Here is a 12,932-nt window from a genome sequence, read left to right as displayed (position 1 = left end):
AATAAAATTATAAAAAAAAAAAATGATTGTTAAATCAGTGAGTTATTAGGATTTGTATTTTTAAATCAGCTTGAAAATTCTATTGATCAAAATGGAGAAGTTTTATTTTGTAGAATGGGCATGGCCTATGTTTCTAGGGTTTTTGATTTGGTTTTGTTTTACTCTCTTAATTATGTATAGACTTCATCATTTAAATCCAGAAAAAAAATGTAGGATAGTCTCAGTAATTTTTGATTCTGGTTTTTTTAAGTTCTACCCTTTTTTCACCCCATTTTTAGAATTGCCAATGCCACTCCCATCCCAGGAGACTTGCTTCGAGAAAATACAGATGAGGTGTTTCCAGATGAACAGCTTAGTGATGGGGAGAATGGCATCCCTGTTGGTGTGTCACCAGATAAATTGCCTGGATCTCTGGGACACCCTCGTCCCCAGGAGATGGATGTCTGGGAAGAGATGGATGCCAACAGGAACAAGATAAAGCTTGGGATCTGTAAGGTGCGTATTTCTTTCATAGGAAATAATGTCTTTCCATATGCTTATTCTTTTTCTTCTATTCCGGTAGCAAAGTATCATGATTCTCAGTTTTGAATGAGAAATAGACAGAACATTGTATTGCTAGTTATTTATGTATTTGTAATTGCAATATTTGGCAATTTTTTCCATAACACTCAGGTATGGACACCAAACATTAATCTTCATCTTGTATTTTGTGGAAAAGATGAAGATATTTTTAAAAAATAACTATATACTGAGACTATAAAAGAAGAGACATCCATAAGACTCTGGGCCCCTTATTTAGTGTGGACCAATGGAGCTATGAGTACCTGTTCTGAAAGCTGTCTCAAATGGAGGTGGAGATGTGAGGATTGGAAGTGGAAAGTATCAACCTGATCGTGAGCTGACAGAGTGGATGTTGAGTAATGACATGATTTTTTCTTTAGGACTGTAAACAGGTCTACTCTAAGTATGGGGAGAGATACAGATTTCTGAATTACATGGTTAATTTTTAGTAATCTGGGGGCAAATTATCCCAGAATTTCTCTTTGATCTATACTATTCCTTGTTACTCTGTTTTCATAGAAGATAAGATGAGGGTAAATGGGTTGGAGGGGCAGTGAATTACAAATCAGTTAGTTTTTGGTGCTTCCCATGTTTTCATAAAGGTTTAGTTGGGAAGGAGGTTAAATTTATAGGTGTAAAATGAGACTTTGGGCTCATGCCTGTTAATATAATTGATAGACATTTGGCTAGTCATGCTTTATGAATGAGAACTGTATCTTGAAAAGAATCTTCTGTCATCACTTCTGAGGAGCTTGGCCTATCTTTGGACAATATATAATATATTGTTAAACTATATAATTTGAAAAAATAACATATACTTTCGGTCATGGGAGTCATTTGCAAAAACATTCTCTGCATGGATGTGATAGGCTGCACTGTGGTCTGGCTGTTGAATAAGCACTATCTGGACTAATAGTAATCAGGAATGAGTAGTGAAAAGGAATCAGGAAGTCAGTGTCAGGTTTTTGTAATGTTGGCTGTGGCTGTCTTTATGCTACCAGAAGCAAACTGTTCTTATAAGTAAAAAATCTCTAGTGACATTCTCAGTTGCCAGCCCATATGGGTGTCTGTGTAGGTGAGAGGGTGAAATGGCACTTGACATAGATCTTCATTACTTTAGTTTTCCTTTTTTTTGGGGGGGTGGGGGAGGACTAGCCCTGAGCTAATATCCATGCCAATCTTCCTCTTTTTTTGCTGAGGAAGACTGGCCCTGGGCTAATATCCGTGCCCATCTTCCTCTACTTTGTCTGGGACACTGCCACAGCATGGCTTGACAAGCGGTGCGTCAGTCCACGCCCAGGATCCGAACCTGCGAACCCCAGGCTGCTGAAGCTGAACTCGCAAACTTAACCACTACACCACCGGGGTGACCCCATTACTTTAGTTTTCTGTTTTTGACCCATTATCACTATTTAATTTCTGTTTAGTTCTCTTTTATTTTTTTATTTTTTATAATTTTATTTATTTATTTTTTTCCCCCAGAGCCCCAGTAGATAGTTGTATGTCACAGCTGCACATCCTTCTAGTGGCTGTATGTGGGACGCAGCCTCAGCATGGCCGGAGAAGCAGTGCATCGGTGCGCGCTGGGGATCCGAACCCGGGCCGCCAGCAGCGGAGCGCACACACTTGACCTCTAAGCTACGGGGCCGGCCCCTTCTTTTATTTTTTAATTCCTTCCTTTAAAAAAAAATTACTCAGATTATTAGCATTATTGTTCTTTTATGCAAATAATGTTTATATGGGTTTTTCAAGGAAGTTTAACATATTCTTGCATTTTTTGAAGTCCTGGACTCATCTTTCTTCCTGAAATATTTCCTTTAGAAGTTGCGTTAGTTTGAGGTCTTTCAGTAGAGGACTCTTTGAATTTTAACTTAGCTGTAAATGTATTTATTTCAGGTTCATTCTTTAAAGATAGTTTATGATGGATTCAAAGTTTTTGATTGACAGGTATTTTTCTTCTTGCTTCAATTATTGGTGTTCAGAAGTCTGTTGTTATTCTAACTGGTTTTTTGTTCTTGGTAGATGATCATTTCTCCCCACCTTCCTTCTCCCTCCTCAGCTACTTTTTAGCTTTTCTCCTTGTCTTTGGTGTTCTGCATTTCAGCTACAATGTGTCTAGGCATGTATTTGTTTTTATTTATCCTGCTTGGGATATCTTATGTTTCCAGAGTTTTTGACTCAAAGTTTTGTATCACTTCTGGGAGAGATACAGCCGTTCTCTACCTAAATATTGCCACCTCTTCATTCTTTCTGTTCTCTCTTTCTGGGACTCCAATTAAACCTATACTATGCCTTTTTTTCTTGTCATATCTCTTAATATCTTTTTTCGTATTTTTCTTCTCCTTATCTTGCTCTGCTTCATTCTAGGTAATTTCTTTTGCTATGTCTTCTAGTTCACTAATTAATAACTTTGGCCTTTTATGGCTAATTTGCTGTTTAACTTAATTGAATATTTAATATTAAATTCATCCATTAATTCCAAATAACCCTGTGTTGATATTTGTGATCATGACCTTTATTTATTTAAACATTTTATGCATAGCTGTTCTATAGTATGTATCTGAACAAGTTTGATTTTCTGAAGTCTTCGGGAGTTTTAGTCTTTCTTTAAAATTATTATTATCGGGCCGGCTCCGTGGCTTAGCGGTTAAGTGCGCGCGCTCTGATGCTGGCGGCCCGGGTTCGGATCCCGGGCGCGCCCCGAGGCACCACTTCTCCGTCCAACGTGAGGCCGAGTCCCACGTACAGCAACTAGAAGGATGTGAACCTATGGCATACAACTATCTACTGGGGCTTTGGGGGGAAAAAAAATGAATAAATAAAATCTTTAAAATTATTATTATCATTTCTGCTGACTCTTAGTCATGGTGGCAAGCCTTTTCATGTGTGTGCCTCTCTTTAGTGTTTTACTCGTTAATTAATAATTGGTGGGGGTCTTCTAGACCTAAGTTGGGGATTGAGGAAATCTTCTTTCAGAGAAGATTGTCTTCTGCTTCTGCTGGTAGCCAGAGTGAACCCGCAATTTGAGACAAATTGGGTATCTTCTTGAAAGTCTCTAATCAGAATAGACATCCCAGACTTCCCTCTCTCACCCCACTGCTGGTGTAAGGTTTAATTTCTCTGATAATTGTGCTGCTGTAGGCATCTGTCCTTAGGCAGCCCCAGTCCTCTGGGCTGCCTCATGCTCAGCCTCCTTCTGCTTTACCCAGCTCCTTATTGTTCTAGCTCCAGGTTCTCTTGGTTTTGTTTGTTTTTTTAGAGAGGGCACAAGACAGGGTATTCAGGCTTTGTGACCTCTCCTACCTCTTGTGAGACCACTTAAGTCTCAAAGAAAATGTCCTTTTTAGGTTTTAGTTTTAGTTTAGTGGAATGGGGTCCTACAAGCATCTGGTTAGACATAATACGAAAAGCCAAGGTTGTTAAACATTTTTAGACTGTTTATCTTTGTACCAAAAATATAAAAAACAAATCATTACTGAAATTGAGAATAAATTAAGAAAACTCATTTAATAAAGGGTTAATAGACAAGTATGTGATGAAGTAAACTAGCCCAAATATCCTAATCTTCTGAAAAGACATCCCAATCATTTGCTTATGTTATTTTGAAAGACTTCAGTGATTCCTACCACATATACTAACTGGAATGCTTTTCATGGTTTTCTGTTATATTTCGTCTAGGTTGCTACTGAAGAGGAGAACAGCCATGGTCAAGCAAATGGCATTCTGAATGTTCCAAGCCTTGGTTCGCCAATTCGTGTCCGCTCAGAGATTACTCAGCCAGACAGAGATGTGCCGTTGGTGCGCAAGTTACGTTCTATCCACAGCTTTGAGCTGGAAAAACGTCTGACACTGGAGCCAAAGCCAGATACTGACAAGTTTCTTGAGACCTGGTATAAAATAGTTTTTTTTTAAAGCTACTAAGACACTATTATTATTATTATTATTAATATCTATTACATAAAGTCAAGTAAGAAATACTTGCATTTTTGTAGCACTGATTTGATTAAGCTCTCCTCTTCATGCATGTTTTTAATTATCATCCTGATTCTTAATGTGAATTGTCTTCCAGTACTGTTAAAAGTTCTATAACATAGCCTTTGGCTTTGAGATCTGAGCAGTGGGATCTGGTAACTTCATAATACTAGGTACAAGTTAAATGAACATTTTGAAGTGATTTTTTCTTTTATTGGGATAGAGAAGATGCAGTGTAGAGTTGGATAGGGCATGATAAAAATGGTATTAGGCAGGAAGGAGGGGAGTACATGAAGGAGGGAAAAAAGTAATTTATACAGAAGGGACAGGCAGTTCAATTCAATTTAATGAAGCTGTCTATGAGTAAGTGCTGTAGGAAAAAATAGACATGAATAAGTTTATCATTCTACCTAGAAAGAAGGAAAGATGGAACTTGAGAGAGCTCATAATCTACTTCAAGGGAAAGAAAGGTGGAACTTGAGAGAGCTATACATAGGTAATGACTATTTGTACTTCATGGATATAAGGCCCCTTATTTCCAAATTTCGATAAGAAGACAGAAATTAAACTTTAAAAAAGAATTTAAGATATATTTATGAATTATAGAAGGCTTCAATAATATTAAGACCTGAGTGACTTTAATAATAGTCACACCCTTCAGTGTACATCCCTGGTGGCTGCCATTGGCAATGAAATACTAGGTTAGAAGGACCATGTATTTGACTAAGAAATTCGTTACTGTGTCTAAAGACAATTCAGCCACTTCTGGGCTAGTCCAATCTAGCTTCCATTTTAAACAGTCCTTTACATATCTGTATTCTTCCTCACATGGTAATCATTCAAGTATCATAGCTATGTGTTGTAAGCTGTGTCTACATATTGATATGATCAAAAGGATGGACTAGGGTTAGGGCAGTGTGTAAACATTTTGAGTTGTGGCTAAAATTTGGAATAAAAATAAAAGTGCAATAGGGATAAAAGCTTGCTTTGGTAAAGAATTAGTCTAACAAAAGAAAAAGAATAGAACTAAAAGGAAAGTCTATGCTGAGGGAAGAGCTGAGAGACAAGACAGAGTTGAGAACAGAAGTAATCCAAGAAAATGAACTCAGGCCAGAACCTAGAATGAATAAGGAACAGTTGAAGGAATTGAAGCACCTAATTGCAAACTTAAGGAAAAAGTTTATTGCTTCAAGTGCTTTCCTGCAGATGAGATCAGTTCTCAGAAGCCAGTGCAGCCAAATACCACCAGTCACACTATTGCCTGCCCCTCAGCCAGCAGAGGGATTTGTATACAATGTCAACTGCATTTTGATCCAACAAAACTGAAAATATATCCTGAAGCTTGCCCCAAAACACCATCACCACCCCCTACCACCACATGTAGAGCTCTATGTGCATAGTGGGCTGGGTGTGGTTGAATAGATATAGTACCTTCTCTTCTTAAAAGCCCTGCCTTTGGAGGAATTTACTTGAATGAGTATATATTTACATACATCTCTGAAAATCTCTGAAGACGAAACAAACGCAGAAAGTATTTGCCTTATGTACACTAGCTTCTTCATTTCCTTTTGTAGGGCTTCTGGTGAAGCAAAAGCCCCTTGGGTAAGTTGTTTCTCAGTCCCCTCAGAGAGTGCAGAGAGCAGTGTGATTGAATTGGCAAAGCTGAGGTGAGATGGATCACACAGTCAACCCAGTTAGACTTCTCTTCTGCTCTGTAGCGGGAGAGACGTCCTCCTCCCATGGGCTCCATTTTCCAAAACAGGATGATAAGTGGAGAAGGGCATTGTCAACCTGTGAAACTTTCCTTATGCTTTGTTCATATTTTTTTCTCTCGTCTGTGTGTGAATATTACTTCTGTATAGAGCTTATAGGTTATGTAATAAATATTTCCCGAGAACAGTAGAATAACTTCTCTCTGTTTTCTTAAGCCTGGAGAAAATGCAGAAAGATTCCAGTACAGGAAAAGAATCTATTCTCCCTGCTCTACTTCATAAGCCTTGTGTTCCTGCTTTGTCCCGTACTGACCACATCTGGCACTTTGATGAAGAATATCTTCCAGATGCTTCCAAGCCTGCCTCTGCCAACACCCCTGAGCAGGCAGATGGTATTGGCAGCAATGGATTTGTAGCTGTTAATCTGAGCTCCTGCAAGCAGGAGCTTGATTCCAAAGAATGGGTGATTGTGGACAAGGAGCAGGACCTTCGGGATTTTAGGACAAATGAGGCTTTAGGCTATAAAACAACTGGAAGCCCTTCCGATGAGGAGCCCGAAGTACTTCAAGTCCTGGAGGAATCACCTCAAGATGAAAAGCTCCGATTGGGTCCTTGGGCAGAAAATGATCATTTAAAGAAGGAAACCTCAGGTGTGATCTTAGCACTTTGCGGGGAGTGCCCTGCCGCTGCTGCTTCAGAACAGTATACCGACAGGCTAGAACTCCAGGCTGGAGCTGCTAGTCAGTTTATTGCAGTGACACCCACAAGTCCGATGGAGGCACAAGCGGAAGGACCCCTTACAGCGGTAAGAGATTTGTTTCTGTCATTTTTCTCTGTTATCCCCTCAGGGTGCTATTAAGAAAGGACCAACAGTTGATCATCTAAGATTGTTTTAGCAAAAGCCTGAGTTTGGCAATGAGTACAGGGAGTGTTGTCTGGACTAAGTTCTGTAGTCAGTCTTCCACTAAGAAATTTCTCAAAAAGTGAGGTTTCCTGTCAGGATAGCAACTCAATACACAAAATGTGATTGTAACCTAATTTCAGAATAAAGTTTATAATTAGATCACAAGAACTATCTATCTATGTGTGTATCTATAATATGATTTTTTTAAATTTGTAATTCTAGAGATTTTGTATCTCTACATTATAAATATGGCAAGGAGGGCATATATTTAACCAGTCATGGTTTCTTCTTTGTATTGTACACTATTGCTAGGCCTAATTTTTTTTGTTCCCTTTCTCTGTCGTAACCTCTACCTGGAAATTTCTCATATTTTACATTCCTCTTAAACAATCATTTTCCAGCTTCGATGTCCATTATTTAAAATATAGAGTCCCAGCTTCATTTCCAGAACTTCTGCTTCAGTAGGTCTGGGATAGAGTGGCCCAGGAATCTGCTTTTTAGCAAGCAACCTAAGGCAGTTGTAATACAGGTCTGCAAAGGAACATTTTGAGGAAACTCTGTATTTACTCTCAATTTCGGCATTCAGCTGGAGACACCTGTTACTCTGTTGTTATCAGGAAGCAACGATGCCCCCCTATGACTGTGTGAGCAGCAGGAGCCCCAGAAAAGCCAGATATGGAGGCAGTAAGGAACTGTGTACACAAATCTCAGCACCAGCAGGTACATCTGTCCTTACATGGGTGGGAGTACCAGGTTTCCTTACATTCCATAGTGATCTGGCAGCCGTCTCCAACCTGTCAGAAACATTGTTACCCAAGCTGAAATGTTTTCTATTAGAACACAATTCTGCATGCAGGTGTAAAACAGTGAGAAAAGAAAACAAAATTTGATTTTGTGTACAGCTCTGTAGGAATTGACCTGCACTTCAAAATAAGGAAATAAATGCACACCTCTTTCTTTGTCAGAGTTAATTGATCTTTGCTTCTTTCCCAGGACTGCTTTGTATAGTTACACAGGATGTTCACTGCATAATGTGGCTTAGCCAAGGGAACAACAAGTTGGGGCTGAAATCTAGCCCAAACTTTGCTAGCCAAACTGTGCATCTTTGTTTGGGGCTGTTTCCTATTTGAGGAGCATCCTTTTCCAAATTGTACCAAGGTCCCCTGTGGGCAGAGGCAGGTCCTACCACCTCTCTCCCTTCCTTGCGTCCCTTTTTCACCTCACCTTTCCTCTTGCCATTTATTCCCTCTTTCCACCTTCTCAGATTCAGTTTCTTCTTTTTTTTGACTCTGTTATGCTATGTACTCACTGTTGGTCAAGCATTTTTCCAACAGCATTCTGGTATACTTCCCTTCATAAAGGCTCTCTAAAGCCTTGGCTCCATTTCTCCTAGTACTTTTTGCCCTCTGCCATCAATACTGTCCTATCTACAAGATTGTTCTCATGCACTATCTGCAAAATTGTCTCTATCAAGTTGTTGAAAGACTTGTATTCATATATTTGATACTCTAAGGTTGACTTTATTTTCAGATATTTTTAAATAAAAATATTTTTCTTAACTGCAAGTCTCTAAAGAAATATCAGATGCATCACCTGTATACTTATGTCTAAGGTATTAAACTTACCGTTTCCTTCATTTTGGGGGGCTTGGGATATAAATATATTTATCTTGAGTCTCTTCTTGAGGCCTAAATTCTAAGTTTACTTTTGCAAAGCAGATGTTATCAGCTCCCTCACTTACTGCAGACACATTAAATAGAGAGTACTGCCAATTAGTCTCTCCAGATCTCTTACAGCTCTGATTATATGCTGTAGCTTGGATGACATGGTAAACCATATTACCATTCTATCTGGGTATTTTAAATTAAGACATATTCTGATGGGAAACTGTTAGTTTGTATCTTTTTCACTCAGGCTTGCTTCTTTTTTATAATGATATGAAGGAAAAATGTACTGATATCCCAAAATATGTAGGAACTATAAAAATAGGCAAAGCAAAAGTTTATCTGTATTACAAGTATGGTTGGCATATTAAATTAACTGATGAGAACTTCACCACTTTTTAGTTCTTAGTGCAGATTTGTGAGCCTTCTTTAGGACTTCCTTTGTCCCTATACATGAAACCATTGATTAGCAAATAGCATGTATAAATTTTTTAGATAATATATTTTGAAAGATGGATAAATTTTCTAGATTGCAAAGAAATTGGTTTGGAGTTATTTTCGGAAATGAGATTTTTCCCCAAGGTAAGCAGTTATGAAATTGGCCCACTATCAATCATTTCTAAAAAGAAGCTGAACAACACGGACTTACAGGGAGTAAAATAAGACCAAGCTTTGGCTTACAGGAGAAATATTAAATTATGTTTTTATTAGCAAATAGAGAGAAAGAAGTAAGCTGGCATAAATGAACAAGTATAGAGAAGAAAAATAAAATAAAATAACTTGAACTGCTTCCAAAGAGGTCTAACTATTGGTCCAAAATGGTAGTAGCTGTAGGAAAGAGTGTGACCAGTTTTATGTGATGTTGGGTAATCACTGTTGGTAGGGAGAGGGCTGGACTTGAACGGTAATATAGAAATGGAGGGGTTATTCCTTACAGAATATCATGGCAAATTGTATCACATGATCCCTTAGTTCTAGATAGTCCTTTAGAAAGCCAGTGCTTCATTTTAATATTACCTTTGGAAACAGTATATGTGACTAGGGAATAATAATACCACCTATATTTTACCTATTGCTGTGTAACAAATTACCCCAAATTTAGCACCTTTAAACAACAAATGGTTATTATTTCACTCTGTTTCTGAGGGTTAGGAATGCAGCAGTGGCTTAGTCTGATGGTTCTGGCTCAGGGTCTCTCATGAGGTTGCTGTTAATCTTTCAGCCAGGGTGAAATTATCATAAGGTTTGAGATGGGAAGATCCACGTCTAAGCTCACTCACATGGCTGTTGGCAGGCCTCAGTTGCTCACTGGCTGTTAGCTAGAGGCTTCAGTCCCTCACCATGTGGGCCTCTCCGTACTTGACATGGCAGCTGGCTTGCCCAGTGAGTGATGAGAGAAAGAGCCAGAGATGGGGAGGGGGGTGGTAGAGACAACACACCTCCACCAAGATGGAAGCCACGGTATCTTTTATAACCTAATCTCCGAAGGGGCGTACCATCACTTCTGCCATATTTTATTGGTCACGCAGACCAACCCTGCAACAGTGTGGGAGAGACTATACAAGGGTATGAATACCAGAGGGCAAAGGTCATTGGGGGCCATCTTAGAGGCTGGCTACTATATTATCTTACATTTGTGTTCTACAGGATACTTCCATATTTGATCCTAACAGCAACTCTATGGAGCAAGCAGTTGGAATATTATTGTCACTTTTTGCACTGATGGCACCAAGTCTCCTCACTGCTTTCAGGGGTCTTCAGTCTAATAAAGGAACACAGTTGAAGTGTTATAGATGCTGTGATAGAAATCTGTAGGTTGGGCCGGCCCCGTGGCTTGGTGGTTAAGTGAGCGCGCTCCACTGCTGGCGACCCGGGTTCGGATCCCGGGCTCGCACCGACGCGCTGCTTCTCCGGCCATGCTGAGGCCGCGTCCCACATACAGCAACTAGAAGGATGTGCAGCTATGACACACAGCTATCTACTGGGGCTTTGGGGGGAATAAAATAAATAAATAAAATCTTTAAAAAAAAAAAAAAAAAGAAATCTGTAGGTTGGGGATAGTTGGACTAGACTCATCCCTAAAGGGTCTTCCAATATTGCATGAAGGGGCTTGAAAACTGACTGATAAATCCTGTAGCCATGTATGTGATATGTAATTACAGGAAAGCCAAGAAATATTTTTATTTCAGTCTACCTTTTCTGGGACTTCTATTCTTTGCATGTGAGTTGTAGGTTGCTTGTGCTTTTTAGTACCCCTACAAAATTTTTATAGTTTCAAAACCTCTTAAATAAACATTAAACTATTAATAATGAATGACTGTCTCTGAGGAGTGGGATAACAGGGGAAGGGACAAAATCAACTTTTACTTTTCATTTACTTAGGTCTTGAGGCTTCAGGTTTTCAGTTTTACCCACTGCTGTGGCAAAGACTGCTGCCCTCGTCATTCTTACCCCTGCCAGCCCCCATATCCATTCACATAAACCAAACCACAATAAAACAATATCTTCGGCAAAAGTAACCAACGTAAGTGTGGTCAGAGTAACAATAGGGCTAAAGAGTCAGTGAGTGGGACATTCTCTTTAGCATGTATGGCCTCTTAATATTCATATGTTACCACTTCTGTGTACTGCCTGTATAGAAAGAAAAATTTGGTACATAAAAACATGGGTCAATAATAGTATTTTAGTTTTATTCATAGTTTTCAACACTTGTATAAAGTATTATATAGGGCCGGCCCCATGGCTTAGTGGTTAAGTGCACGCGCTCCGCTACTGGTGGCCCGGGTTCGGATCCCGGGTGTGCACCGACACACCGCTTCTCCGGCCATGCTGAGGCCGCGTCCCACATACAGCAACTAGAAGGATGTACAACTGTGACATACAACTATCTACTGGGGCTTTGGGGGGGAAAAAAGGAGGAGGATTGGCAATAGATGTTAGCTCACAGCAGGTCTTCCTCGGCAAAAAGAGGAGGATTAGCACGGATGTTAGCTCAGGGCTGATCTTCACCATTAAAAAAAAAAAAGTATTATATAAAGATGCTTTTTAAAATTTTATTGAGGTCATATTGGTTTATAACATTGTGTAATTTCAGGTGTACATTATTATATATCAGGGTTTTTTTGCTGAGGAAGATTCACCCTGAGCTAACATCCATGCCAGTCCTTCTCTATTTTTTAGTATGTGGGCCACCAGCACAGTATGGCTGCTGACCGAGTGCCGTAGGTCCATACCCGGGAACAGAACCCGGGCCACTGAAGCAGAGTGTGCTGAACTTAACCACTAGGCCACCAGGGCTGGCCCTGTATATCAGTTTCTCTATACACTGCATCATGCTCACCACTAATAGTCTAGTTTTTATCTGTCACCATACATATGTGGTGTTTACCCCTTTTGCCAACCCCTCCACCACTTCCACTCTGGTAACCACTAATCTGTTCTCTTTATCCATGTATTTTTTATTAAAGATGCTTTTAACAAAAGAAGTCTATAGTGGAATTTGAATGGCCCAAAGAAACTTGAATGGTTAAAATTTAATGTTTTTAATAGGCTAGGAGTGTGTTCCTATAACTCAGTTATTCTTGGCTATAGTAGGAACCAATAGATTATTCTACTACCTATCTCTATTCTAATTTGTCAAAAAACCAGAATGAGATATAGATATTTTGTATACCACATACCTTTCATTTGGAAAAGAGGCTATTTGGTATAAATGTTGAACTTCCCAAAATTTTTGTTATCTTAATAGCATTACTATCCTTGAATGAAAGAAAAGTAAAAGGATAATTTGTAAGTTAAAATGCAAATAATAATTGGTTTGTAGTCTATTGTCTCTTGCTGTGTGACCAGTTCTAAACGTGGGGTAACTATAAAATAACGAGGCTGCTTTATCTGAACTAGAAAGTAGTGAGACTGATATTAGTCAAACTTAGTACCAGGCATTAATAAAAATAAGAAAATATGAAAGAAATGGAAAATATCGAGATCACTTTCTAATTCTGTAGAAAGGTGTACCTGATACAGTTAGAGAACAGAAGTCTAAGTGAAATCTCCCATGACAGCTCTGAATTTATTTTGCTTTGAATTCAGACCAATTACCATAGTTTTCCTAGAACTTAA

At 39.0% G+C, this 12,932-nt stretch overlaps 1 protein-coding gene across 3 annotated transcripts in view; it reads left to right on the top strand.

Annotated features, from left to right (window-relative positions):
- TTBK2 (tau tubulin kinase 2) overlaps nt 1–12,932 on the top strand; it is a 131,131-nt gene that overhangs the window by 106,298 nt on the left and 11,901 nt on the right. For all 3 annotated transcript variants that reach the window (XM_087426069.1, XM_004421474.3, XM_014780616.2), the window contains 3 exons: nt 279–495; nt 4,240–4,451; nt 6,462–7,050. In XM_087426069.1, the coding sequence (XP_087282195.1) occupies nt 279–495; nt 4,240–4,451; nt 6,462–7,050 (1,018 nt within the window). The remainder of the gene's footprint in view (nt 1–278; nt 496–4,239; nt 4,452–6,461; nt 7,051–12,932) is intronic.

Source organism: Ceratotherium simum, chromosome 3 (assembly GCF_057802395.1).
Source record: "Ceratotherium simum simum isolate JZ-2026a chromosome 3, ASM5780239v1, whole genome shotgun sequence".
In the NCBI taxonomy this organism is placed as follows: Eukaryota; Metazoa; Chordata; class Mammalia; order Perissodactyla; family Rhinocerotidae; genus Ceratotherium; species Ceratotherium simum.
Note: the sequence above shows the minus strand (reverse complement) of the source record. Positions and strands in the feature narration are given on the sequence as shown.